Consider the following 27,774-nt stretch of genomic DNA (forward strand, 5'->3'; position numbering starts at 1 on the left):
CCTCATGATGACTGGGTGTGATGTCCTTAGATTAGTTAGGTTCAAGTAGTTCTAAGTTATAGGGGACTGATGACCATAGATGTTAAGTCCCATAGTGCTCAGAGCCATTTGAACCATTTTGAGAGCACATCTTCTTGGGGCATTGGGACTTCCGGCAACAGACATTGCTCCAGGTGACCTTTGCTGTGACTGGGTAGCGCCCGTGGGGAGAGCCTCTAATTGGAGTGGGTGGCATCAGGGCAGATGACCCGCAATGAAGCGGACCAAGTTATCTTTTGCTGGGGAACGAATGGCCCCAGCACTCTCTAAGAAAGGGAAAGTTGAATTTAATGCTGACCCAAAATCGTTCCCTTCCCTAGCTACACCATGGGAGGAAAGTAGAACTATGGAAAAGAGAGAGCATTATTTGCCAAGGTATTTAGTCTGCAGCAGGACAGATGGAGACTCCTTTCTGGTTACAAAGCCTCTATTTTTTTGTCGAGCAGGACAAATTTGCTGTAGTGGCTGCACTGTAATGGGGCAGTCTTCATTCAGGCAGCATACCCAGCCCAATCCCAGGCGTTGCTCACCTGCTGAGCCGTCTGGATCCTTCCCTCCACCACCAGCTTTTCTGAACTGTGCAAATGGGAGTTATCCTTACAACACATTATCTGATCCCTTAATTATCCCAGCCTCAACCTACTATAACACACTGTCTCCACACCCTCCAACCAACAGTTTCCACTCCCTCTGGCCTATCATCCTCTTCCCATTCGCATCTCCCACCTTGTTTATTTGCAGCCTTCTGCCAACACTACTGTGTGTCTTTCAATGCTCCTCTCCTTTTTTCCCCTCCTCCATGTGCCACAACCTCCTGATGCTACACCTGTTGGTAGTCTAGTCCCTGAATACTCCACCAGAAGGCGTTCATCACTCTCCCCACCTGTACACTACTATCCTTTCCCCTTCCCCTCCAGATTGCTGCTTGCTGCCCACATGGTGTTGCATTCCGGCCTGATATGCTGGAGTTTACAGGTGTGTGTGTGTGTGTGTGTGTGTGTGTGTGTGTGTGTGTGTGTGTGTGTGTGTGTGTGTGTGTTTAACTTACGAAGGTTGTGGCCAAAAGCTATATGTGTGTGTCTTTTGATTGTGCCTGTCTGCAACTTGACATCTGATGTTTCAAATAATTTCATTTCTTAGATGTGTTCTTCATTTGTAAAGGTCTGTCTTGATTACACACATTTTAGTTTATATTTAACAATTTCGGCTGTTACCATCTTCAGATCTGTTCCAAATAAAAAACAGTGGTGTACCCAACTAAGTTCAGTTAACTGAAGCAAAATCTATAACAGACCTGGTGAGACATAAGAAAAATAAAAAATATTTTTACGATTATTAGCAATATATACCAGCCGTACATACCATAAAATATTCTGATGTATGTATCAATGTCAGAATCTGTACATATAGCTACATAGTAAGTGCTGGTGATGACCAGGATGCGTGTGGTATTTATACAAATAACTAAGTCTAGCAGGGGGCACTGTAGCTAGGGTACATGAAAAATCATTATTGGTGAAGAGGCAGTGCCTTCTTTTGCAAGCTCTGCCACAGGAAAACTAGAATTTCATACAGAGAAGTTAAGTAGGCGCCATTGAGATCCCACTCCAAATGTGTTATTGACTATAGAGTTTTTCATTAATAGTCACTATTTTGATAATTGCCTTACACTTAAGGTTGTGGTTCAATTGTTTTGTCATGCTGGAAGGTTTTGATTTACAGATGTGAAGTTATTTTTAAACCTTTTAGTCTGGCGTTTACACAATTGTATGTTATTTACTTTGTCGGGCTAGGAGCTTCCCACTAGTACTCTCTGGACGTTTTATGTGTATTTTAAGTATGGATTTAATTCCAAATATTGTATGTCAGTTCAAGTTTTATTATCAGGCACTCATTTTTCCATGTGAAATAATTTTAATTAATGACTATGCATACTGTATTTTAACTATTAAATTTATGATTCTGCTTACTCGTGTGCCCTACTGTATTGCCTTCTGCTGACCTCAGTTGTTTGTATAAATACCAGACACATCCAGATCATCACCAGCACTTACTGTATACCTACATGTATAGATTTTGATGTTGATATCTACATCTATGTCAGAATATTTTATAGTACATATGACATGGAATGCATGGCTGTTAAACATACAAATTTTAAAATTTTTTTTTTTTACAGGGTGGTCCATTGATAGTGACCAGGTCAAATATCTCATGAAATAAGCATCAAACGAAAAAAACTACAACGAATGAAACTTATCTAGCTTGAAGGGGGAAACCAGATGGCACTATGGATGGCCCGCTAGATGGCGCTGCCATAGGTCAAATGGATATCAACTGCATTTTTTAAAAATAGGAACCCCCATTTTTTATTACATATCCGTGTAGTACATAAAGAAATATTAATGTGTTAGTTGGACCACTTTTTTCGCTTTGTGATAGATGGTGCTGTAATAGTCACAAACGTATAAGTACGTGGTATCACGTAACATTCCGCCAGTGCGGATGGTATTTGCTTCGTGATACATTACCCGCGTTAAAATGTACCGTTTACCAATTGCGGAAAAGGTCGATATCATGTTGATGTATGCCTATTGTGATCAAAATGCCCAACGGGTGTGTGCTATGTATGCTGCTCGGTATCCTGGACATCATCCAAGTGTCCGGATAGTTACGTTATTTAAGGAAACAGGAAGTGTTCAGACACATGTGAAACGTCAACCACGACCTGCAACAAATGATGATGCCCAAGTGGGTGCATTAGCTGCTGTCGCGGCTAATCCGCACATCAGTAGCAGACAAATTGCGTGAGAATCGGGAATCTCAAAAACATCGATGTTGAGAATGCTACATCAACATCAGTTGCACCCATACTATATTTCTATGCACCAGGAATTGCATGGCGACGACATTGAACGTCGTGTACAGTTCTGCCACTGGGCACAAGAGAAATTACGGGACGATGACAGATTTTTTGCACGCGTTCTATTTAGCGACGAAGCGTCATTCACCAACAGCAGTAATGTAAACTGGCATAATACGCACTATTGGGCAACGGAAAATCTACGATGGCTGCGACAAGTGGAACATCAGCAACCTTGGCAGGTTAATGTATGGTGCGGCATTATGAGAGGAAGGATAATTGGCCCCCATTTTATCGATGGCAATCTAAATGGTGCAATGTGTTGCTACGTAATGTTCTACCGATGTTACTACAAGATGTTTCAATGCATGATAGAATGGCGATGTACTTCCAACATGATGAATGTCCGGCACATAGCTCGTGTGCGGTTGAAGCAGTATTGAATAGCATATTTAATGACAGGTGGATTCGTCGTCGAAGCACCATACCATGGCCTGCATGTTCACTGGATCTGACATCCCCGGATTTCTTTCTGTGGGGAAAGTTGAAGGATATTTACTATCGTGATCCACTGACAACGCCTGACAACTTGGGTCAGCGCATTGTCAATGCATGTGCGAACATTACGGAACGCGAACTACTCGCTGTTCAGAGGAATGTCGTTACATGTATTGCCAAATGCATTGAGGTTGATGGACATCATTTTGAGCATTTATTGCATTAATGTGGTATTTACAGGTAATCACGCTGTAACAGCATGCATTCTCAGAAATGATAAGTTCACAAAGGTACATGTATCACATTGGAACAACCGAAATAAAATGTTCAAACGTACCTACGTTCTGTATTTTAATTTAAAAAACCTACCTGTTACCAACTGTTCGTCTAAAATTGCGAGCCATATGTTTGTGACTATTACAGCGCCATCTATCACAAAGCGAAAAAAGTGGTCCAACTAAAACTTTCATATTTCTTTACATACTACACGAATATGTAATAAAAAATGGTGGTTCCTATATAAAAAAACGAAGTTGATATCCGTTTGACCTATGGCAACGCCATCTAGCAGGCCAACCATAGTGCCATTTGGTTTCCCCCTTCAGGCTAGACAAGTTTCGTTCTTTGTAGTTTTTTTGTTTGACGCTTATTTCGTGAGATATTTGGCCCGGTCATGATCAATGGACCACCCTGTATATCACCAAGCCTGTTACAGATTTTGCTTCACCTAATTGAGCTTAGTTGGTTACATCACTGGTTTCTATTTAGAATAGATCTGAAGACGACAATATCCGAAACTGGTAATATTGAATTGTAAAATTTGTGTGATATTCATAAAGACTGACTTTTCCAAATAAAGTGCCACATTAAGTATGTGGACTCATTTACTGATTTTATGTCTTCAGTTGATAAATGTGTTCTTCATTCACTGTACTATGTTGCACTGCACCAACAATAACAAAATGTTCATCAGTGAAATAAACAGTTTCTTCCTTTAAATTTAAATGATCAGCGCAATTTAGTACCGTTTCAACAACAGTATTAGTTACTTCTTCCCTTTTCTCAAATAACTTGTTATGTACATTAGAGTTATTGTTGAATCTTAATAAAATCAACTCACTATTAAGTGGCTTGTCTACACATTCTTTTGGAAACTGAACCTTTCCCCAGAAGCCTTTTCGTTTTCGCTTCCTTCATTGTTTTTTTTTAATTGCTCTTTATTGTTCATATTATTTCTCCAATTCTTTCCCAAATTAGAAGTCTCATGATCATTTCATCCTCTGTCTATATGTTGGTTATTATCACTTCCGTTATCTTTTGAGCAGTTAGTGCTACTGTTACAGTAGGATTACTACTACTGTTGTTATTATTCAACCATTTAAGATAATTTTTTACAGTGTCTATTTGCTCTAAATATTCTAATAGTGATGAAATCTTTCCCCAATCCTTTCCTAAAAGTTGATACTTTTTTGCTCTCCACGATAGTTTACTAATATTTACCCCAGTAAATGCTACGCTCTTAGATTTACTTTCATTCCAATCGATCCATAGTGAGGAGGTTCTCCTGGATGTGGGACATGTCAGGGTCTTGTTGGGTCTTGTAAGTATTGTAAGTATTTTGCTTTATTTAAGTGCCACTCCACAAACTCTCTATATCCTTTCCAATAATTACTGTTACATAGCTGGGAACCTGTAATTCTGGATGTAATTTTTTTTTATGCACCCTTGCTCCAGTAGTTGGGCTTAAAACGAATTACAAAAACATGATAAATGGTAAAATCTTCTAATTGCAACAGTCCCCATTGTACTTCATCTCCACTTATACAAATCTTATCTCACTGTAATAGGTCATTGTTTCACGTAGAATTCCTTTGAATGTTTTGAGAGATAATACTGGCTGTTTGTCTCCTGATGGTGTAAAGTTAGGAAGTTTGTATTTTAGTCCTTTACTTAATAGAGCAGTAAAATCATCACTATTATGTTGCATTCCACTTTTAGCTATTAAATTCTCAACTTCTTTCATTACTTTTTGTCATGTATACTCTAGGTTTAAACTGTTGCTATGTGAAATGTCTTTTGTAGTTTTATATTAACATCATTCTATGTTGATGCTATTATTGTGGTAAGTGATATAAGGATTTATCCTCAAACAAATCTTTAGGTTTATTGTGTGCTGCATCAAAGAAATCTATAAGTTTACTGTATAATTCTTTATTTCGATGTTCTTGTTCTGATTAGAGTCTTTATAGCCTAGGTTGCATTTCATTAACAATTAATGAAAATTTATCTGTTTTCCTATCAGAAGACTGTTGCAAAATATTTTTAGTTTCTGGTAATTCTCTCTTTAAAATTTAAGTTCTTGTAAATAAATCATCCTGCCCTAATTTAATCTTGTGTACATGTTCTTTTTTACTGTCTAGTTTTTCTTCTGCAATCTCTAGGCATTTGTCTATTTCTGCAATGTGCACCAATGACACCGGTAGCTTGGATTCTAAGGTCATCCTTGGTTCATACATGTGGCTGGTGTACGTGGTAAAGACTACTACAAGGTGCAAAAGAGCTTGCATTTTGCAGTATTGTTCCCAGAGTTAATCAGGGTCATTTGGTTTGGAGCTGAGTGGAGGGTCTCAACCAAAGGCTTTGCCAACTCTGTGACAGTCTTGGTTGCAGATTTCTAGACCTCTGTAATCAATTCGAGATTTATAGGACTCCCCTTGATAGCTCAGAGGTGCACTATACGAAGAAAGCAGCTACTTAGGTAGCAGAGTATTTGTGGAGTGCACATGGGGATTTTTAGACTAGATGGTAGTTCAAGATACTCTGATGAACACTTGCCAGTTAATAAGCAGCAAGGAAAGTCAGACCGCATTCAGAGTAAAGACACTTTGCCTGTCAAAATTTTATCAGTAAATTGTCAAAGTATTTGAAACAAAGTTCCTGAATTTACTGCCCTCCAGAGAAACCCTTGCTCTCAAATTATTCTTGGGACCGAGAGCTGGCTGAAACCCGAAATGGAAAGCTCTGAGATATATAGTGAGTTCTGGAGCATATATCAGCAGGGGGGAGTGTTCATTGCAGTTGAAGAAATAATGTCTCTGTTGAGGATGAACTGGAGTGCGACAGTGAAGTTATCTGGTCATGTACAACAGGTGTAGGTGAAAATGAATTAATTGTTGGGTTTTTTTACTGGCCACCCGATTCTGCCGTAACAGTTATAGAGTCATTAGGGATTAATTTTCGGGGGGTGGGTGTGGGGATGGGATACAGACAGACAGTTGTGCAAAATACTTATGAACGTTTTTTCTGAAAACTGTCTTGAGCAGCTAACTTGGCAGTCCACATGTAATGGGAGTATCTTAGAACTTGTAGCTACTATAGAAACATAAGTTAGTTATCATGATGGCATTGTAGCAACTTTGGTTATGAAGGTTATTAATTCATTGAAGAAGGCTAGGAGAACATTTCTGTTAGATAGAGCAGATAAGCAGTTGTTAGCATCTCACTTAAAGAGTGAATTGACATCACTTAGTTCCAGTAAGATGAATGTAGATGGATTTTGGGGAAAGTTCAAGCAGATTTTAAATTGTGCATGGTAAGTGGGTAAAGGATGGGAAAGACCCACCATGGTTTAATAACGAAATTCAGAAGATGTTGAGGAAGCAGATGCTATTGCATTATCAGCTCAAAAGGGAATGCTCAAATGACAAGAAGTAAAGATTAGTAGAGCCTCATGCGTTTGTGAAAAGATCTATGCACGAAGTATACAAGAATTACCACTGTCGTATCTTAGCAAAATATCTGGGAGAGAACGTGAGAAAATTCTGGTGCTGTGTAAAATCGCTAATCAGGTCTAAGCCTTTTATTCAGTCCTTTGTTGACCAGTGTGGTGTCGCAGTTGTAGATGGCGAAACGAAAGCTGAAATTTTAAATTTCACGTTCAAGAAATCGTTGACGTAGGAGAATTGTACAAACGTGCACCATCATTTGACCATCGGACAGACTCCCATATGGATGATGTAGTAATAACATAAATAAATGTAACATGTTGCACATACATAGAAAAAGAAATCCACTTCTGTAAGCTACACTATAGATGACAAACAGCTGGAGACAGTGTCTGCTGTAAAATATCTAGGTGTAACTATCCAGAATGACCTTAAGTGAAACGGCCACATAAAACAGATAGTGGGAAAAGCAGATACCCAATTCAGATCCATCGGAAGAATCTTAAAGGAGTGTAACTCATCCATGAAAGAAGTGGCTTATAAGATGCTTGTTCGCCCGATTCTTGAGTATTATTCATCCATCTGGGATCCCTATCAGGTAGGAGTGATAGAGGAGATAGAGAAGATCACATTTCGTTACAGGATCATATAGCTGGTGAGAGTGTTACGGAGATGCTAAACAAACTCCTCTGGCAGACATTACAAGAGAGGTGTTGTGTATCACGGAGAGATTTAGTATTGAAATTTTAGGACAGCACTTTTCAGGAGGCGTCGGACAACATATTACTTCCCCCAACCTATAGCTCACATATTGACCACGAGAAGAAATTTCAAGAAATTAGAGCCAATATAGTGGCTTACCGACAATCATTCTTGTCATGCACTATTTGCCATTGGAACAGGGTTGGAGGGCTCAGATAATGGTACCAAAAGTACCCTCCACCACAAACCATTAGGTGGCTTGCGGAGTATGACCTAGATGTAGATGAATATTTGCAGTATTCTATGGGGTCTACAGGACTTTACTCGAAACCAGGTAAAATTGGCTCTCACCATGAAGTACAATACAGCAAACTAGACGAGCAACCCACTTATCAAAAAGTGTTGTAGTTATATAGGGTCACAGTTGCCATAATAATTCGTTTTACCGTTTCCATTTCAACTGTAATGGTATGATGGTAGATTCATCACTTGATTGCCAAAACTGAATATACTTTTGATTAACCTGCATGACTGAGACAGATAGTAATTAAAAATAGTTTCATATGAAATTAGAATGCACATTGATCAGCATGCATATGGATGCATGGTATCTGTAATGAGCGGAAAAAGCTCCTTTGCACAGAATATGTATGACACCATTTGTATTGCACTACAATACGATATTTTGTAATTAATCAGTCCCACACAGTTTGAGAACTTTCAGCGCATTCTAACATTGTCAACAATACATAATTAGTTGTTGGTTCATGAAGTAACTGATGATGGGGTGTGTCCCACTGAGTTTAACATGTCCTTTGGATAATGATACAGATCGTAGAGTTACAAACAAAGTACTGTATTCACACGAATCTATTGCGCTGTAGAATGTAAAGTGCATTCCAATTTTAAAAATTAAAATCACAAAAAGTAGTTTGTTGGTTATCACTTGTAGGTTAAATTTGTTTTAAGCGACAATGGATGTTTACATGAACTATCAAAACAACTATAATTTTTAAGTGACCCATTGCTAAATGACGCAGTTGTTATTAAAAAAAGAATGCCTAACTTGATTACCTACATGACATACAAACAAAAATATAATAAATTACAGGTGTTGCTCATCATTATTCACTAATGTCATCATTGCTGATATCCTTGGAGGAGTCTACGTCACAGACAGATGCATTTCCTCTTTCCTCGTCATTCTCAGGGCCGTTCCAGAGGTCATGATCTTCACTGCTGCCAAGAATGTTTGAAATATAGCTTTCTTGAATGATTTTACAATCATTGGTGCTTCAATGCTCATCCAGGCAGCCGAAATCCAGTTTTCAATCATGTGTGGTGCAACACACTTAATTTTTCCTGTATGCATATGTTCACGGTTTGGTTTGCGAAAGCATTTTTCGTACTGTTCCTGACTGTAACCTTTTAAATGTTTACTTCTACTAATGTCCAGCAGTTGTAATACAGAAGTCATTCCACCAGGAATAATAACTTGGTCGTTGCTAGGCTGTGGATCTTCTTTTTTGTGTCATCAGTGAGATGACCATGAAATGCATCAAGACAAAACATTGGTGGTAGTTTTGAAAGCCCACCAAGATGGAGTTCCCCTACGTTTCGGAGCCAGTCCAGCATTCTAGTTTCAGTTATCCACCCATTCTTCTGATTTCAAACAATGATGTCGTCAGAGAACAGCTTTTCGTTTTTAGATTGTTTTCCACTTGAAGATAAGAAATGGGGAAGTTGGCACCCATCTGCTGTGTTTGCCAGTATGACAGTTATGCGCTATTTTTCACACCCTGACGTTTCAATGGTAACTGCTTTTGTTCCCTTCTCCTCAATCATGTAATTATGTGGATCAAACCAAATTGACATCTTGTCAGCATTGCCTATCTGGCATATCAGAAAATTCTTTACGAAGTGTGATGACATACCACTGAAATTCTTGAAATTTTTCTTACAAGCCTTTGGAAGCTTTTGGCATACTGCTGCACGGCATTGTAGAGATAAGTGATCAGGCCATGGCAAGCCATAAACTCTTGCAGAGATAAGTTAAGAACTGCACCCACCTGTTTTACTTTTTCTTATTGTGTTACTTGTCACATGTTGCCCATTCTTCTTCCTTTCATGGACAAATTCCAGAACTTTTACTTCAATGTCAGGATGTCTTCTTTTGCAAGGGACAGTGAATTTCTTTCTAGCAGTGGTACTTACAAATAATGCCAATTTCTGTTTCTTCAATAAGTGAATGTTACTCTCAGCTACATTGAACCCTTGTCATGCTCTCTTGTTACCACATTTTTCAGCATAAAGATTTGCTTTATGCATGAGTAGCATCGCACAATGTTCTTTACTGCTTGCCTTCCACTTTGTGACTACCTAATGCAAACACTCCTACACAGCAATGGGCTAACAATAATGTAACAAAGTTGAGAATCACAACAGTGCATTGTGACATAAGGAACAATACCTAAATTTCAGTGTTACCGTGAACGACGGATTCAAGTTTGTACTTGAATGTTATGGGTCTTTGAATCAAATGCACACCCCAATTTTGAGTGCTGCATATGATTAAAAAAAGTGCCCATTAGATTCGCATAAATACAGTAATTCAGCACAACTGGTAGCTTATAATGAGTTGATTACATTCCAAGTTGGCAGTGGCAATCTGAGAGACTTTTCCTAGTAGGACCATACCATGACCCAAGGAAACAAATTAACTGGATCACGTGCAGGGCTTGGTATTCCTCGACAATTTTTAATTTCCAGACTTCCTCCATTACCAAACTGGCAGTTCCTTGCAACCCTCAGGATACATCCTATCAACCAACCCCTTCTTGTAGATTACTTGTGCCATAATTTCCTTTACTCCTTAGTTTTACTAAGGATAAAGTAAAATGCAAGAAAATAGTAGAAACTGGATTAAAAATCTTAAAAGAATGAATGGAGAAGGATTACCGATTACTCCTCCAGACAAGGTGATTTAAGCCATTTGGGAGTAATAGTCAAGGAAGACTGGGGAAGCAGTGGGTACCATAACAGGCAAAACAAAAAGAGGCTTGTATATTCCCCCAAATGCCTCACTTGCAACAGTCCTTAACATAGTCTCCAGACTACCTGGATGAATTTAAAACTACTGCTTTTGCATATTCCAACTCACTGTTCCGAGCCCTACTGGTGTGTTTACCTCTGTGAGAGATTCCTGTTACTAAGTGATTTTCCTTGACCTCTCTCCCTCATTCTCACCCTCTCTCCCTCATTCTCCCCCTCTCTCCCTCATTCTCCCCCTCTCTCCCTCATTCTCCCCCTCTCTCCCTCATTCTCCCCCTCTCTCCCTCATTCTCCCCCTCTCTCCCTCATTCTCCCCCTCTCTCCCTCATTCTCCCCCTCTCTCCCCTCTCCCCCCTCACGCACGCGCGCACACACACACACACACACACACACACACACACACCAAAAACAACTAGTTTCACCACACTACCAAAGATGATCAACATCAGTTATCAACAGATGGACAAGTTGCCATAATCTTGTTCCTCTGAGGTTAAAGGTAACTGTCAGAGGGTGATGACTGAAGACAGGGACTAGTAGAGGTTAATGCTAATGACATGCAAGAACAGAGGAAGATCTGGAGCTGCCGTTATTAGCCATACTGTTCACAAATGCTGCATATGCTAATGACGTGCAAGAACAGAGGATCATCTGGAGCTGCAGTTATTAGCCTTACTGTTCACAAATGCTGCATTTGGGTGAGGAGGTGAGAGAAGAGCCAAATAGTGTAGTTGTTGAAGTATCTGTTAAATTGTTTAGCTGCTGCTTGGCCAAGTTGGCTGTAGCCGTAGTATGGTAGTGCCCAACAGAATAGATAAACAGCTGATTGTCATGATCACATCAGAGTCATTCCATGTCAAATCAACGCACCTATTTTACCTCACCCTCTTAGATTTTGCTGAAAATTGGTATACTTATAGTGGGCACTGAGACTAAGAAAAATACCAAATTTCAATTTTTTATCTCAAACCATTCCTTAAATATGGCTATGCAAACTTTTCAAAAACCAGCCAAAAATGTGTAAACGGACTTTCTTTAAATTATCCTAGGAGCTGCCCTAATTGAGCTAGAGAACTGGGAAAGGTGTCATTTTGCATGCTCTTTCCAGGGATATACAACAAAACATAGCTTCTAATTAATAACCTTTTCCAAAATACTAATTAATATTTTGATTTAATTTTAATTTTTTTACAAAAAGTACATAATTGCAAATTTTCAAAATATTTCCATAACTACTTCATACTATTGTAAATCACATGGCAAAATATAAATCTGGGATGATGATGGGTTCATTGTTAAAAAAAATTATTCCGGACTCTTGTTTTTCACTAACGGCCCTAGCTTGACCAAATTGACCTTCAACAAACAGGAATTTCTTTAAAATGTACTGAAAGGTAAATAAAAAAAGTATTAAAAATATCAAAACATCACCCTACTAAACCAAAACTAATCAGCATATTTTATAATTAAGTTGATTGCTTATTTTAATTTCATACAACTTCACTAACAGTATATTAACCGATATAACAAAAACAAGAAATAGAGCTTTTAACTACAAACTGAAATAAAGTATGAATAAGTACAACTATTTACGTAATAGTTCTAGTCCATGATGTTTGAAATGGAACTATTAAACAAATTAAATATGTAATGCTTGTTTTTGAGTAACAGGTATCTGTACATAGCTAAATTTAACACAATAGGTACTAACAATAATTTTGAAACAACTTTTTATAAAATATACATTAACACTAACCTGAGACAAAAGTCAAGTTTTGAGTTGAAAGCAGTTTCCCAATAAATTGTCTTCGAACTTCACATATTACATTTTTATAAAGCTGACTGGGTTTGGTTTACATCACTTTCATTAAGAATGTATGTTCTCCCTGTCGGGAGTAAATGGATTCCCTTTTGTGAGAACATCCACAACTGACACCCACAGGACATCTGTGCAGGATAAGAGAATGACTTAGCTGGTCCACATGGATGAAGAAAAGTTATTTTCGCTTCATCAAGTTCTTTCCCCCCCCCCCCCCCCCCCCCTAAAATGTACCCAAGCCACCAGTTTCTGCCATGTGCAGTGGTGACATAGCCTGATACATCTTGTAACTTCAGTTTGTCTGGTAATGTAGTTACTTCCCTCTCCCAACTCTGCATATTACCTGAGAAGTATTTGACTATTAATTTTGATGTAGTGTTGGGAATGAAAGCGTGAAATTGCTGTGTTCCTTTGATTGTCACTGTCTCTTCAAGTCGGCTTTTTAAGAATATTTCTGAAGCAGCGTAGCCTTCTTGAGTGGAATATGCAAAATCAACATTTGTGGTATTATCTACTGCCCACTCAAATAGATCTCGTGTGGTTTGGATCTGATTTTGGTATGGCCTTTGCAAACTTGCATGAGCTGCCAGTCTCTTTACTGAACCCCCTACTCCATCACAAGGCCCTTTCCCATGTGCTGTGGCTGAAAAGTGCCACTCAGCTTTTATGTTGAAGTCTTCCTCATGAAAGCAAAGGTTCAGAAAGTTTTTCTTATTTTTATACTGAGCGGCAGAACCGTCAGAAGAACAGTATATCTTTTTTGGAATCTTTTGAAATTTATTTGGTAGATATGAAATTAGCTTCTTTTGAAAGGTGTAAACTGCAGTTGTCTTGTGCTCCAGGCAATCAGAAACAATGACAAAGCTCATATGCTCAATTTTGTCCTCCTGTTTGTAATATATAACAAAAGGATGAATGGTAATCTGTTGTCATGTCCAGTGGAAACTCTAAGCTTCATCCTGTAAAACTGTACTATAATTTTCTGAAAAATCACATATGACAACAAATTTAGATTCCATAAGGTTTTCTCTTGTGGAGTTAAGGAATGTTTGTTGTTGCTTGGCAATGAAGTCATGCCGAATCAAAGTCGACATCTTACAAAAAATTCTTCAGAAGTTTTCTGAACAACTTCCAGATTACATCGTCCAACTGACATCCACTGTCGGAACTGAACTTGTTCAATTAAGTTTTCATGAAAAGAGTCTTTTAAAATTTTACGTATGAATGTTTCTCCTGGGCAGTATTCACAGTTTCCTTGCAATCAACTGATGATGGGTTGCAAAGCATTTTTGCAATGCACTGCTTATAATTGTTTAAGCTGCTGTTTGTTACTGTATTTAGTTCGGCATTTTCTATCATTAATATTATGTTTTGGTGAGTTGTGCACATGCAGACAGTGTGTGTGCCACTCCGGCCAGCTAATACACAATGTTTTTGTCTCAACTCAGCAAATTTAGAGAAACCTATTTTTATGTTAGGAAACTTGTCTTTAAAATGCTTGTAAGCTTCTTTAAGGTTACACAAAATAAGTCTTTTTGATATTTTTGTTTTATTTCCACTTGTTTCTGTAATTGTCACACAATCTTTAATACCTGGCATTGCCCTGCTAACTTCATCATTTTCATAAATTGAATGTACAGTTCTGACAGTTTCTGTTGGTAAACACTTCCCTGGTTTTGGGTTTGGACCTTCCATGAATCCTTTCTCTTTCAAAATTTTTTTGGACTGCCGAACAATGTAATTAGGAGCATTAAATTCCCTCATTATTTTCCTGACGCTCCACTTTTCAGGTAAACTTGTAAGAATCATTAGGTTTTTGCTCTACTTATAGAATTTAAGATTTTCAAGAACGGATTCATCAGTATCAGTAGCAACAAAAAGTTTCAGGAGCAACAAAAAGTTTACGTGTCATTGATGAGATTTTCTTCACTTTTGATTTGGCGTAATGCCTAGATGTTAGTTTTCTCTTGTCAATTGTGGACTCGCCTAGTTCTTGAAGTGTTGTGTTACCGTATTTACTCGAATCTAAGCCGCACTCGAATCTAAGCCGCACCTGAAAAATGAAACTCGAAATAAAGGAAAAAAAAATTCTCGAATGTAAGCCGCACCTGAAATTTGAGATTCGAAATTCAAGGAGAGAGAAAAGTTTTAGGCCGCACCTCAAAATCGAAACAAAGTTGGTACATTGTAATATGAGACACAATTTAGGTCGAATGAATGACGATACAGCTACAGTAGTTTGGTTCGAGTCGTAAGCTTAGCAGTTAAGCTATACCAGGTAGCCATTGCTATGCGTCAGGCGCTCCGTACGTATTTATACGGATACCCTTCCTTTTTGACGTGCTTCGTCTGATTTGAATCGATTACTTATTTTGCTTTGATCTGATAAGTGCCGTTTTCTTTGTTATAGGTGTTTACGTCACTCTAAGCTGAAAATGCATTACTGTACTGTCATGCATTATTAGGCAGACAGGATTTAAATGAGATAGCAGCAAATGCAGTGGTCGAAACTCGGGGCGGAGAAAAAAAGCTCGTCTCCCACCTTTCTTTTTTTTTTTTTTTTTAATTTATTTACTGATGCAGAAGTTTTGGCGCCAGTATTTATCTTTGTGCCTACAAAGCATGCCTGTGCAGCGCTACATGTATTCGACGGCAGAAGTTAGTTGTGGCGGCACCTACCAACATTTTTCCGAACTTCCGCTTCCTTTGCACTCAATTCTAAGCCACAGGCGGTTTTTTGGATTACAAAAACCAGAAAAAAAGTGCGGCTTAGATTCGAGTAAATACGGTAAATGTTTTAACAGCTACTGAAGTTGGAGTGAAGTCTGGGTCTTGGTCTCGGATGATTATCTCTGATCCAGAAGATTCTTCTTCAACACTTTCATCACTGATGGGCTCTGGTGTATTTTTCAATTTGGTTACATCTTTCCTACATTTATCACAAATCTTGGCACCACTTGGTATTTGAGGAAATAATTTGGGCATCCATGTTGTGACATTTGTCAGTTTTTTTCTGTCTCTAATAAAATGATTTGACTTCTTCAGTGGATTACAACACTGCACTTTTTACTACTTGGTTCCATATTTATACAAAAACCACTTATAAACTGTCCTTCAATGTATAGATTTACTTGAAAATGAACTATTAAATATAATAGATACAGACTGGTCAACACAGAGGTAACAGTGATTTGCAGTAAAACCACAGTGCACAATAATGGTGTAGGCACACAAAACTTAGAAGGTAACAATGCAGACTACATCATCTCAACAATGGTTCCAGTCTCTGAATTATTGTACAGACATCAAGCCCTATGTATACGGTCCTCTACTGACATACTACCTTAAAGGTCAGTTTGGTCAAACTAGGGCCGTTAGTGAAAAACAAGAGTCCAGAATAATTTTTTTTTTAACAATGAACCCATCATCATCCCACATTTCTATTTTGCCATGTGATGTACAACAGTATGAAGTAGTTATGGAAATATTTTGAAAATTTTCAATTATGTACTTTTTGTAAAAAAATTAAATCAAAATATTGATTACCATTTTGAAAAAGGTTATTAACTAGAAGCTATGTTTTTTGTCTATCACTGGAAAGAGCATGAAAAATGCTGCAGAATGACACCTTTCCCAGTTCTCTAGCTCAATTAGGGCAGCTCCGAGGGCAATTTAAAAAAAGTCCGTTCACACATTTTTGGGCAGTTTTTGAAAAGTTTACATGACCATATTTCAGGAATGGTTTGAGGTAAAAAATTGAAATTTGGTATTTTTCTTAGTTTCAGCACCCACTATAAGTATACCACCTTTCAGCAAAATCTAAGAGGGTGAGGTAAACTTTTATTTAAAGTGTGTTGATTTGACATGGAATGACTCATCAGCATATACATCTGTACCCTGCGAACCACTGTGAATTGCATGGCAGAGGGTATGTCACAATGTACCAATTGTAAGGGTCTTCCTGTTCCATTTATGTGTGGAGTGTGGGAAGAATTACTGTTTAAATGTCTCTGAGCATGAAGTGATTAATCTCATGTTGACTTCATGATTATTAATATTGTCCACAACATTATAAATGTACTACATGAACAGCATGGGTTGTGTGGTGTTGCTAGTTGTTTACTGTCACTGTGTGTGTGTGTGTGTGTGTGTGTGTGTGTGTGTGTGTGTGTATGCGCACTCCTGTGGGTCATTTATCTTTATGTACGCGCTTTATTGTGGTTCTTGTTGGTGTAGCTCCATCTGCTGAGGGTTTAAATTTCCTTGCATGGCCGTCCCTGGTGGCATTTGTGTTTTCAAAATGATGGGGTGTGCTCCTGTTGAAATATCAGCAGTTGACAAAGCCATCGCCTGGTTTTATGCACATGTACAAACTATCCATTTAACATATATGATACATTTAAGCTTTTGGCTGAAAGGCCTTCTTCTGAAGTTAGAAACACACACACACACTCATTCACATTCACACAAGCATAACTCGCAATGTATTACCACCTTCTCTGGCCACTGAAGCCATCACCTCAGTGATCAGACTACGGTCAAATGTCACGTGTGTGTGTGTGTGTGTGTGTGTGTGTGTGTGTGTGTGTGTGTGTGTGTTCTACTTTGCCCCCCTCCACTACATATTTGCCTTGCCTGGCAAGACTGCATGTACCTACAAAGCGGGCAACACAGTAAGGGAAGTAAAGCCCTAGACACAGCTGTAGTTGGCTGACAACTGTCCCTTACCAGTCAACTCACTGAGATGTAAATAAGAATATTATTTTAATTGAAGCATAGACTGTGTCATCCACCTCCCTTCACAACTTGCCCTCCTGTGCTCTACCCCATTCCACCTCTCCACAAGCTCCACCTCATACTCTCACTGCTACCTGTTACTTTACTCTCTGTCTCTTTCTCTCACTGAGAATCTAGCCTGCCTCTCTCCCTCTCCCCCTCTCTCTCTCTCTCTCTCTCTCTCTCTCTCTCTCTCTCTCTCTCTCCCCCCCCCCTCTCCATCCATCCCTCCCTCCCTACCCCCTCTGTCTTTGCTTCCTCACTGTAGTAACACGGTTCACGTTTTCCGTCGCACTTCAGAGTAGACTGAGAACTGTCTCATAGGCATGCCCGATGTGAACTGACTGGGCACGGCCCGTGCTGCCTGAGTTGTTGTTGTTGTTCCACTGGCAGAGGTCGCGACCGAATTCTCGCGTGCCCTCTGGTGGACCGGGCTCTATTTGCGGCAACTACCGTCCGTGACGCGCCGTGCCGATGTGCGCCTCCCGCGATCTTTCTGGTGGCTACTGCACTCCTCCTCCTTCAGGGGGTGAAGCCACTGTGATCCACTGCGTCGGAAGGTGGAGCGTCGTGCAGGAGTGACGACCTCCACGTCCATCAGAAGGCTGGAGTCGAGGGGATCTTCCAACCCTCGAGCCGGAACCTTCGAATACGGCTGGAAGTGACCCACTCAAAGAGGCCCCCGCCATCCCACCACCGGAACCCGGGACAGAACGGGAGACAGGCCGTCGAACTCTGGATCCTGGTCCACCCCGGGAGGGGCAAGACCCAGTGGTGGGGACGATGGGGAAGGGATGACCACAGGTGAACCAGCCTGCTGAGAAATCGGACCTGCGAGGGGGGCCGGCTCTCGCTGGGGCATCGCTAATGATGGCGATGCCAGTGCTGGAGCGACTGGAGGCTGCCAAGGCTGAGAGCCATCGCAGTGCGGTGGAATCACGGGGGGAGGGGGGGGGGGGCGGGGTGGTAGCGTCCCCTGAGAAACCAACACAGGTTCCAGCAATGGGGAAGCCGGTGCCCGAGGGGTTGGAGGGTGGGGGCCCAAACGTGGACGAAGCTGATTTTGGTGACGACGTACCTCCCGGTCCCCCCTCTGCAAGGTATAGAGCCGGCGGCCATTTCGGCGCAGGACCACCGCCGGTATCCAACGTGGATTGCAACCAAACCCACGTGCCCAGACTGACATACCTGGTGGAAAGCCGGGTACTCCGTTTTGCGAAGACTGGCGAGGACCAGGCCGAAGGAGGTGCAGCAGAGTCCTAGGTTTGCACCCGTGGAGGAGCTCTGCGGGGCTGCGTTCTCCCATAGGTGTGGTCCGGTATGCCGTCAGGAAAAACGTCAACGCCTCCTCCGCAGGAAATTTGTGCACATACTTTTTCATCTGTGTCTTAAATGTGCGCACCATGCACTCGGCTTCCCCATACGATTATGGATGAAAGGGGGGAGAGCAAACATGCCGAATACCGAAGCGCCTACAAAAATCCTGGAAGGTCTGCGACATAAACTGAGGTCCATTGTCCAAGATCAGGGTGACTGGCAGACCTTCCACTGAAAAGATTTTTGCTAGTGCCTGGATTACAACCTCTGAAGTGGTTGAGGAGCAGCGAATCACATATGGAAATCAGGAATAAGCATCAATGACAATGAGCCAAAAGCCATTGAGAAACGGGCCCGCAAAATCGATGTGAACACGTTCCCATGCCTGGGTTGCAGGCGGCCATGAAGAGAACGCTGACCTGGGAGATGGCTGTTGGCTCGCACACTGGGAACAGGCGGCCACCAAGTGCTCAATTTCTCTGTCAATACCGGGCCAGTACACATGTCTGCGAGCCAAGGTTTTAGTACGGGAAACACCCCAGTGCCCCTCATGTAATAACGTGAGGACTTCCCTTCGCAAACTTGCAGGAACAACCACGTGAGGAGCTGTATCATCGGTAGCCAGAAGGAGAACTCCTTCCAAGACGGAGAGGCGGTCTCGTAGAACAAAATAATTACGAAGAGGGTCCGAGGCCCGGCCTGGAGGTCGGGATGACCACCCCTGCTGAATGAGGCGAACCACTTGCCGGAGAACCAGGTCAGCTGCCGTTTCCCTGGCGACTCCAGAACTAGTGATTGGGAAGCCATCAACTGCATGGCGGAACGCCACATCCAAATGAAAACACATAATCTACTCTCGATCGAACTTAGGATCCGGGCCCACCGGCAGACGGGAAAGAGCATCTGCGTTGGCATGCTGTCCGGTAGGGCGAAAATGAATATCATAATGGTACTTAGAGAGGAACAAGGCCCAGCGCTGTAGTCTGTGGGCCGCCCTATCCGGAATCTGAGACGCGGGGCCAAATAACGATATTAATGGCTTATGGTCAGTGATTAACTGAAACTTCGTGCCATACAAGAAAGGGTGAAACTTGGTAACAGCGTAGACAATGGCCAAAGCCTCTTTTTCCACCTAGGAGTAATGGGACTGTGCGGGACTAAGAGTTTTAGACGCAAACGCCAGTGGCTGCTCGGAACCTTGTGAGTTGCGATGGGCCAGGACCGCCCCTACCCCATACTGTGAAGCATCTGTAGCCAGGACCAATGGCTTATGGGGGTCAAAAGTAGCCAAACATGGCGCTGACGTGAGGAGGCCTTTCAACGAGGTGAACGCTGGCTCGCATGCAGGCGACCAATCAAAAGGAACACCCTTGCACAGAAGGCAGTACAGGGGGCGGGTGATGGTGGAAGCCCTGGGAATGAACCAGTGGTAATAGGCAATCTTGCCTAAAAAAAGCTCGCAACTCCTTCAGCGAAGCGGGCCGCAGAAGGTCAACGATACCTTGGACCAAACTTCCTAGCGGCTGGACGCCGTGCCGAGACATTGTGTAGCCCACATATTCAATGGACGGTTGGAATAAGTTTGACTTACGCAGGTTGCAACGCAAGCCCATGGACCTGACTTTGAGAAAGAGGGTGCGAAGGTTGTGCAAGTGTTCCTTCGTGCTGCGGCCCGTGACAGTTCTGTCGTCCAGGTAATTAATACAATGAGGGATTGTCAACGTGACATGCTCAAGATAACGCTGGAATATCGCCGGGGCACTGGATATTCCGAAGGCCAACCGCTGGTATTGTATTCCAAAGGCCAACCGCTGGTATTGGTAAAGGCCAAACGGGGTGTTGACAACCGCCAGCCGTTTGGAGTCCTCAGCAAGAGGTATCTGATGATAAGCCTCCGAAAGCGATTTTCGAAAAATATTGGCCTCCCGCTATGGCGGAGAACAATTCATCAGCACGAAGCAAAGGATAGGTGTCCACCACCAATTGGGAATTAATGTTGGCCTTGAAATCGCCACAAAGACGTAATTTTCCCGAGGGTTTCCTGACAATAACGAGGGGCGAAGCCCACTCACTAGAAGAAATGGGAAGAACGACCCCTAGGGCTGTCAGCCGGTCTAGCTCTTCTTTTACCTGAGGGCGGAGAGCCAAAGGGATCTGCTTCGCGCGTAGAAAACGCGGGCGAGCCGACACCTTCAACGTTAAGTGAGCTTCAAAGTCTGAAACACGCCCCAGGCCCTCCTCAAAGATATCTGGAAAGTCAGAGGTCAAATATTCTAATGAGTGATAGGGAATGTCTTCGGAGACCAACTGTATGGTGTCAGTGATAGAAAACCCGAAAGCTTGAAAGGCATCCAAGCCAAAAAGGTTAGTGGAGCTCGCATCACTGACAACAATAAAAGTAATAGGCCGAGTGACTGATTTGTAAGTCACGTCAGTAGTGAATTTACGCAGTAGGGCAATTAACTGTTTACCATAACCGCGTAGACACCGGTAAACTGGTGCCAACAGGGGCGACCCAAGGTTGGAGTAAGTTTGTGCATTCAACAAAGAAACCGCCGCGCCCGTATCTACTTGCAGTTGTAATCAGCGCGACCGGACCAACACCTCGATAAAGAGTTTGTGGGCCGATGCGTCGGGAGCCTGGCCCGATGAAACTTCCTGAATGTCAACGTCCATGTCCTATGTAACTGCTTCCTTCGATTCTTTCGAGGCTGAGCGGCAAACTTTAGCAATGTGTCCTTTTTTATAACATTTGCGACAAGCAGCCCAACGCTGGGGGCACTCCGACCGATCGTGATGTATATAGCACGACGCACAGGACGGTAACAGGGTCCGGTGGCCGGAACTCTGTTTACGCGCCGTGCGGGAGCGGCCGTAACGGCTGGATTGTACCGCTCGCACGTCGTCCACCCCGGACGCGGCCGTGCCGCTCTGAACTGCCGCGACGTCGCACCACGCTTCCAACTGTTAACCCGCGGCGAGAGAGACTTCATACAATTGAGCAATGGACAGGACTTCCTCGAGGGAAGGGTCTTCTAACTGCAGGGCCCGTTGCCGGACCTCCCTATCAGGGGCCGAATGAACAATGACGTCGCGCACCATAACGTGGGCATAGGACTCTCGCAACTGCTCCGTGACAAAATGACATTTGCGACTAAGACCGTGCAGAGTAGCGGCCCACGCCCGGTGAGACTGATGGGGCTGTTTCTTGCATTGATAGAACTCGACCCTAGCCGCCACAACATGCGTGCGGCGGTGATAATATGAAGACAGTAATGAACACAATGCGTCAAAAGACGAGGACGAGGGTTCCTGCAACGGCGCTAGCTGCCGCAAAACTTGATACAGCGATGGAGATATCCAAGACAAGAGGAGAGCACGACATACCTCCGCATCGGCAACATGAAACGCCTGGAAATGCTGCCGAAGGCGATGTTCATACACGTCCCAATCCTCCACCGTCTCGTCATACGGGGGAAAGGGAGGAGGGAACAGCGCTGGAGCAGACGGCGTGGAGAGCAACGGCGGAAGCACTTGTTTCATGGTGGCCATGAGCTCCGTCTGTTGCTCAACCAAAACCCGCACTAAATCCTCCATGCCGCGAATAAGCCGCGAAACCGGGACAACGATGCAACACGCGAAAGAATGACCCTACTCGTTGCCAATTGTGTAGTAACACGGTTCACGTTTTCCGTCGCACTTGAGAGTAGACCGAGAACTGTCTCATAGGCATGCCCGATGTGAACTGACTGGGCACGGCCTGTGCTGCCTGAGTTGTTGTTCTTGTTGTTCCGCTGGCAGAGGTCGCGGCCGAATTCTCGCGTGCCCTCTGGTGGACCGGACTCTATTTGCGGCAACTACCATCTGTGACGCACCGTGCCGATGTGCGCCTCCCGCGATCTTTCTGTTGGCTACTGCACTCAACACCCAATCCAATGAAGATTGTTCTCTTCATTTCATATTTTCAGCTCTCTTTCTGTTTGTTGAATAGTGATCAATCCTCATAGTACATATTGCATTGCCTTCTGGGTTTTCCATAAATGGTTACTTATATTGAAAATCGTCAGTGGTGAACTAGAGAAAGTATTAACCTATAACTCCCAAGCTTTGACAGAACACATTAAATTTGTCATCTTCTCATGAAGATGTAACCATATCTTTCAAATGTGGTGAGGCGATACAAATTGTTACAAGTGGAGGTATATCAAATTAGTTTGTAAAGCACAAAATGCCTTTGACATGCAGGACACAAAGTGCTGTTGTCCACTGATTTATTTTAGTATCCAGTGTTTTTAGAAGTGAAAAACAGAGAGAGTTCCATCATGTGAGATAATTGCCTGATGCTGTGGAAATATCTTCCTGTGTTTTAAATATATTTTCTGTCAATCATGACTAAGCCAGTTATAAACACAGATCTCCCTACACAAAGATAGGTGAATGAGGCACTCTTAGAAATAGTCACATATGAGTATTCTTTTGCAAATTCACTTGCTGTCTCAGTTCAAGAACAAACTGTAGCAAAACCCATAAATTTAATTCACAGGAACATCCCAGTAGCAACTGTAAGCAACAGTACGTCACGATATGCATCTGTACCAGTTACCCCACTGAAGGTAAAAACTTCAAGGGAGCATAAAAAAAATTTGAAAAAGTTTATAAACTATTGTACAGCAAAACTGCTGTTTTGTCTGACAATGACCATTCCATCAAAATGTTAACCATTGAAATTGGTAGTTTCCGTGCCCGCACATAGCCTACTGGTAGTAATTTATGCGGTCAGCTGGCTAATGAATGCAGTTCTTTATTAAGAATTGTGTTTCCAAAATTAATGATATTTTCAGGTATTGTTAATAAGAGATCTTTATTGCATGGTCTTGTTGAACATGATATGCCTTTGACTTTTTCTGATCTTTAACCTGATTTACCCAACCAGTTATAGAAGAGCTTATTGTTTAATATAGACTCTGAATGACATGGAATTTTCGCTTGCGCAAGACATTGCCCAAAGGTGTCAGGAACTAATTACAACTGGCAGATGAAATCCAATGATCAACTGAGGATTGACCACCAAGTGCTTGTATTTGTATTCTGACAGGTACTTAACCACTAACCAAAAAGTTGATATAAAACTTATTTCTGTTCCATTACTTACACACAGACTTGCTATAAATGGGTAATTTCGTAGGCAAAATATTTCACTTCTTAATGATGCCACAGATCCTTACCAGAATCGGGAAACTATATGTTCTACAGTGTTGAAAAGAATAAAAATAATTTGTCATATAAAGCGAAATCATTAATTTTTTATTTGTTGACAAAGGGATCCTCAGTGATGGAAAATTTTGTGTTTGCTCTCAGTATGCTGTTGATTTACATTACATTTCAGTAGACAAGTGTTTTCACTATATTTGTTGGCATTTTATCATCCTGTAAGAATATTATCAGTGGCTGCCACTAGAATAACTGGTGCTCCCTAGAGAACGTCTATTGTATCAAGAAAAATATATAACATGGTTGTTAAACACCAGTTAATTTCCTCGTACAAGTGGATGATTAGGTGTAATTGTGATTTGATGACTTTTTATGTTAGGATTTTATTTAGAATATTATGTTTATACTTCAGAAATTGTAATCAATGAAACTCCAGAGAATGCAGCAATTTTTGAGAATGCAAAAGGATTCTGGCAGCTTATTAATAACAGATACTTGCCTGCTGTTAAAAATTGGATAAAAGTCATCACTAAATACTCAGGTATGTCTGTAACAGTTAAGCAAAATGTTCTTACTTTTTAAGTTTTTTACTTCTACCTGTACTCATGACATTAATTTTTTGTCAGGAAGTACTCAGCAGTTAAAGGAAATTATAGATCTTAAGCAGCGTTTAGAAGCTGTACTTAATAAATGGTCAGAACTTAAAACAAATTTGAAATGTGTGAGTGATACTGATGAAAGTGATTCTGATCTTGAAGAAGTTGAAGAGAAAGAAGGTTATGAAGAAACGGTAAAGGATCAGACACTAAGTGAATTAAATTTCGAATTAAAAAATGATGTAAAAAGTTCTGTTACAATATCAAAAAGGAAGGCTGGTGACTGGAATATATTACAAGAGGACTATGAGGAGGTACTTGTCTCTTTTGTGTCTTACTTCTGTAATGGATAACTGAAATGTGATTGTGTTATATGTTACTGATGAAATTATTTTCAACAACCAATTACTGTTTAGGCTTGAAATTTACTTTACTTTCTTAGATTGTCTTCGTATGCTATCACATCCATCTTCATAAAATGTATGTTTGTCTAGTTTAATAGAATACAGTAACTATAAAAGCAAATATCATGTCATTCAAAACCAGTTGAGAGAAGCAAATTATGTTTCAAGACCTAAATAATGTCTGGTCATTAGAAATTCTCATAATTATTTACACACATCAAATAAAAAAAAAGAAAGAAAGAAAGAAAAAAAGTTTTGCATCACCTTGGTTCTGAGAGTTCCATAATCTGTACAGAAAATTGGAATAGAGAGCAACATAAACATCATTTCCGCCCTTTTTAACATGAAAACCACACATTGCATGTTGTACCACCATACAGCGAGACCTTCATAGGTGGTGGTTCAGATTGCTGTACACACTGGTACCTCTAATACCCAGTAGCACAGCCTCTTGCATTGATGCATGCCTGTATTTGTCATGGCATACTATCCACAAGTTCATCAAGGCACTGTTGGTCTAAATTGTTCCACTCCTCAACGGCGATTCGGTGTAGATCCCTCAGTGTAGTTGGTGGGTCACGTCGTTCATAAACAGCCCTTTTCAATCTATCCTAGGCTTGTTCGATAGTGTTCATGTCTGGAGGAAATGCTGGCCACTCCAGTTGAGCGATGTCATTATCCTAAAGGAAGTAATTCACAAGATGGTTGTGATGGGGGTGCGAATTGTCGTCCATGAAGATGAATGCCTCGCCAATATGCTGCCGATATGGTTGCACTATCGGTCGGAGGCTGGCATTCAAATATCGTACAGCCATTACGGTGCGTTCCGTGATGACAAGCAGCGTACGTCGGTCCCACATAATGCTATCCCAAAACAGCAGGGAACCTCCACCATGCTGCACTCGCTGGACAGTGTGTCTAAGGCATTCAGCCTGACCGGGTTGCCCCCAAACAAGTCTCCGACGATTGCCTGGTTGAAGGCATATGCGACACTCATCGGTGAAGAGAACATGATGCCAATCCTGAGCGGTCCATTCGGCCTGTTGTTGGGCCCATCTGTACTGCGCTGCATGGTGTCGTGGTTGCAAAGGTGGACCTCGCCATGGACATCGGGAGTGAAGTTGCGCATCATGTAGTCTATTGCACACAGTTTTAGTTGTACACAACTTCCTGTGGCTGCACGAAAAGCATTATTCATCATGGTAGCGTTGCTGTCGGGGTTCCTCCAAGCCTTTAATCCTTAGGTAGTGGTCATCCACTGCAGTAGTAGCTCTTGGGCGTCCTGAGCGAGTTAGGTCGTCGACAGTTCCTGTCTCTCTGTATCTCCTCCATGTCAAAGCAACATCACTTTGGTTCACTCTGAGATGCCTGGACACTTCCTTGTTGAGAGCCCTTCCTGGCACAAAGTAACAACGGGGACACGATCGAACCGCGGTATTGATCGTCTAGGCATGGTTGAACTACAGAGAACATGGGCCACGTACCTCCTTCCTGGTGGAATGACTGGAACTGATCAGCTGTCGGACCCCCCTCCATCTAATAGGCACTGCTCATGCATGGTTGTTTACGTCTTTGGGCGGGTTGAGTGACATCTCTGAACAGTCAGAGGGACTGTGTCTGTAATACAATATCAACAGACAATGTCTATCTTCAGGAGTTCTTGGAACTTGCGTAATGCAAAACTTTTTTTGATATGTGTATTTTGTGATACAGCATGTGTCTAATTGTGGCTAGACTGGAATGAAATAGAGAGAAAATTATCCAGCTGTGTTAACTTCAGATATATTTTGGAAATACTCATTGTGTTTTCAGTATTAGAATGGAAGAATTTGTGATCATTTGAGTTGTTAAAAAAGGAGACTGTGTGGATGCCTGCCAGATTTAGTTCTCTCAGCTTAGTATTATTATTGAATTGTGAACATTATTCTAGGATCCTACCACAGCAAAATCAACCCTAGTTACGTTAAATAAGGCCACTGGAAATACCGTGCTGGCTGGCAAGCCTCAAGCAAATAAGAAGAAGAAAAGTGGCACTATTCAAGATGCTCAACCTTGCACTTCAACGTCAAAAGATAATGCACAGTCTGTAACTTCATATGACGTTACACAACCATCAACATCGGGTGGTGCCACAGAAAGCCAGTCTCGGAAGCAGCGGCTATTAGAAGTTGCTCCTAAGCTTCCTTTTGATGTTGACTTGTATCACTGGGAGGATGAGAATGTTGCAGTACCAACCATGTTCTGGTGATTGTTCTAGCGTATAACTTTTGTAGTACTTAATGTGACGTCTGCCAGTACTGAAGTTAACAAAACTATTAATAGCAAACAACATTGTGTACTTTTTTGTTATATCTATGATGGACATATAATCCTTTTGTGTAATTAAAAATCAAATTTCAAACAGAAATGAAAATTAGTAACCAACTGAAAACAAACAAATGATAAAGAACATCTTACAGAACTATTGGTATTTGCAATTGAACTTAAGTGCAAAGAAGACTGCACTTTTCTGGTATTTACTTTAAAGTAGTTGTCTTAATCATGTAATGTTTTGTACTTAAAGTTCTTTAATGTATTTCTCTTTAGTATTATGTCCATTGACGAGGGTCCACAGCCCATAGTCTAGTATGCACCTCTCAGACTAGTTGCTATGTTGCTACGTCTAGATTGTGGGATCCAGGGTTCAATTCCCGACTGGGTCGGATAATTTCTTAGCTCAGGGACTGGGTGTTTGTGTTATCCTAATCATTTCATCATTCTCATTGAAACTCAG

General features: G+C 41.5%; 1 protein-coding gene across 3 annotated transcripts in view; it reads left to right on the plus strand.

The window, feature by feature from the left end:
- Positions 1-27,774, plus strand: part of LOC126251512 (UV-stimulated scaffold protein A-like) — a 117,089-nt gene that overhangs the window by 51,136 nt on the left and 38,179 nt on the right. For all 3 annotated transcript variants that reach the window (XM_049951988.1, XM_049951989.1, XM_049951990.1), the window contains 3 exons: positions 24,414-24,542; positions 24,628-24,911; positions 26,932-27,245. In XM_049951988.1, the coding sequence (XP_049807945.1) occupies positions 24,414-24,542; positions 24,628-24,911; positions 26,932-27,245 (727 nt within the window). The remainder of the gene's footprint in view (positions 1-24,413; positions 24,543-24,627; positions 24,912-26,931; positions 27,246-27,774) is intronic.

Source organism: Schistocerca nitens, chromosome 4, assembly GCF_023898315.1.
Source record: "Schistocerca nitens isolate TAMUIC-IGC-003100 chromosome 4, iqSchNite1.1, whole genome shotgun sequence".
In the NCBI taxonomy this organism is placed as follows: Eukaryota; Metazoa; Arthropoda; class Insecta; order Orthoptera; family Acrididae; genus Schistocerca; species Schistocerca nitens.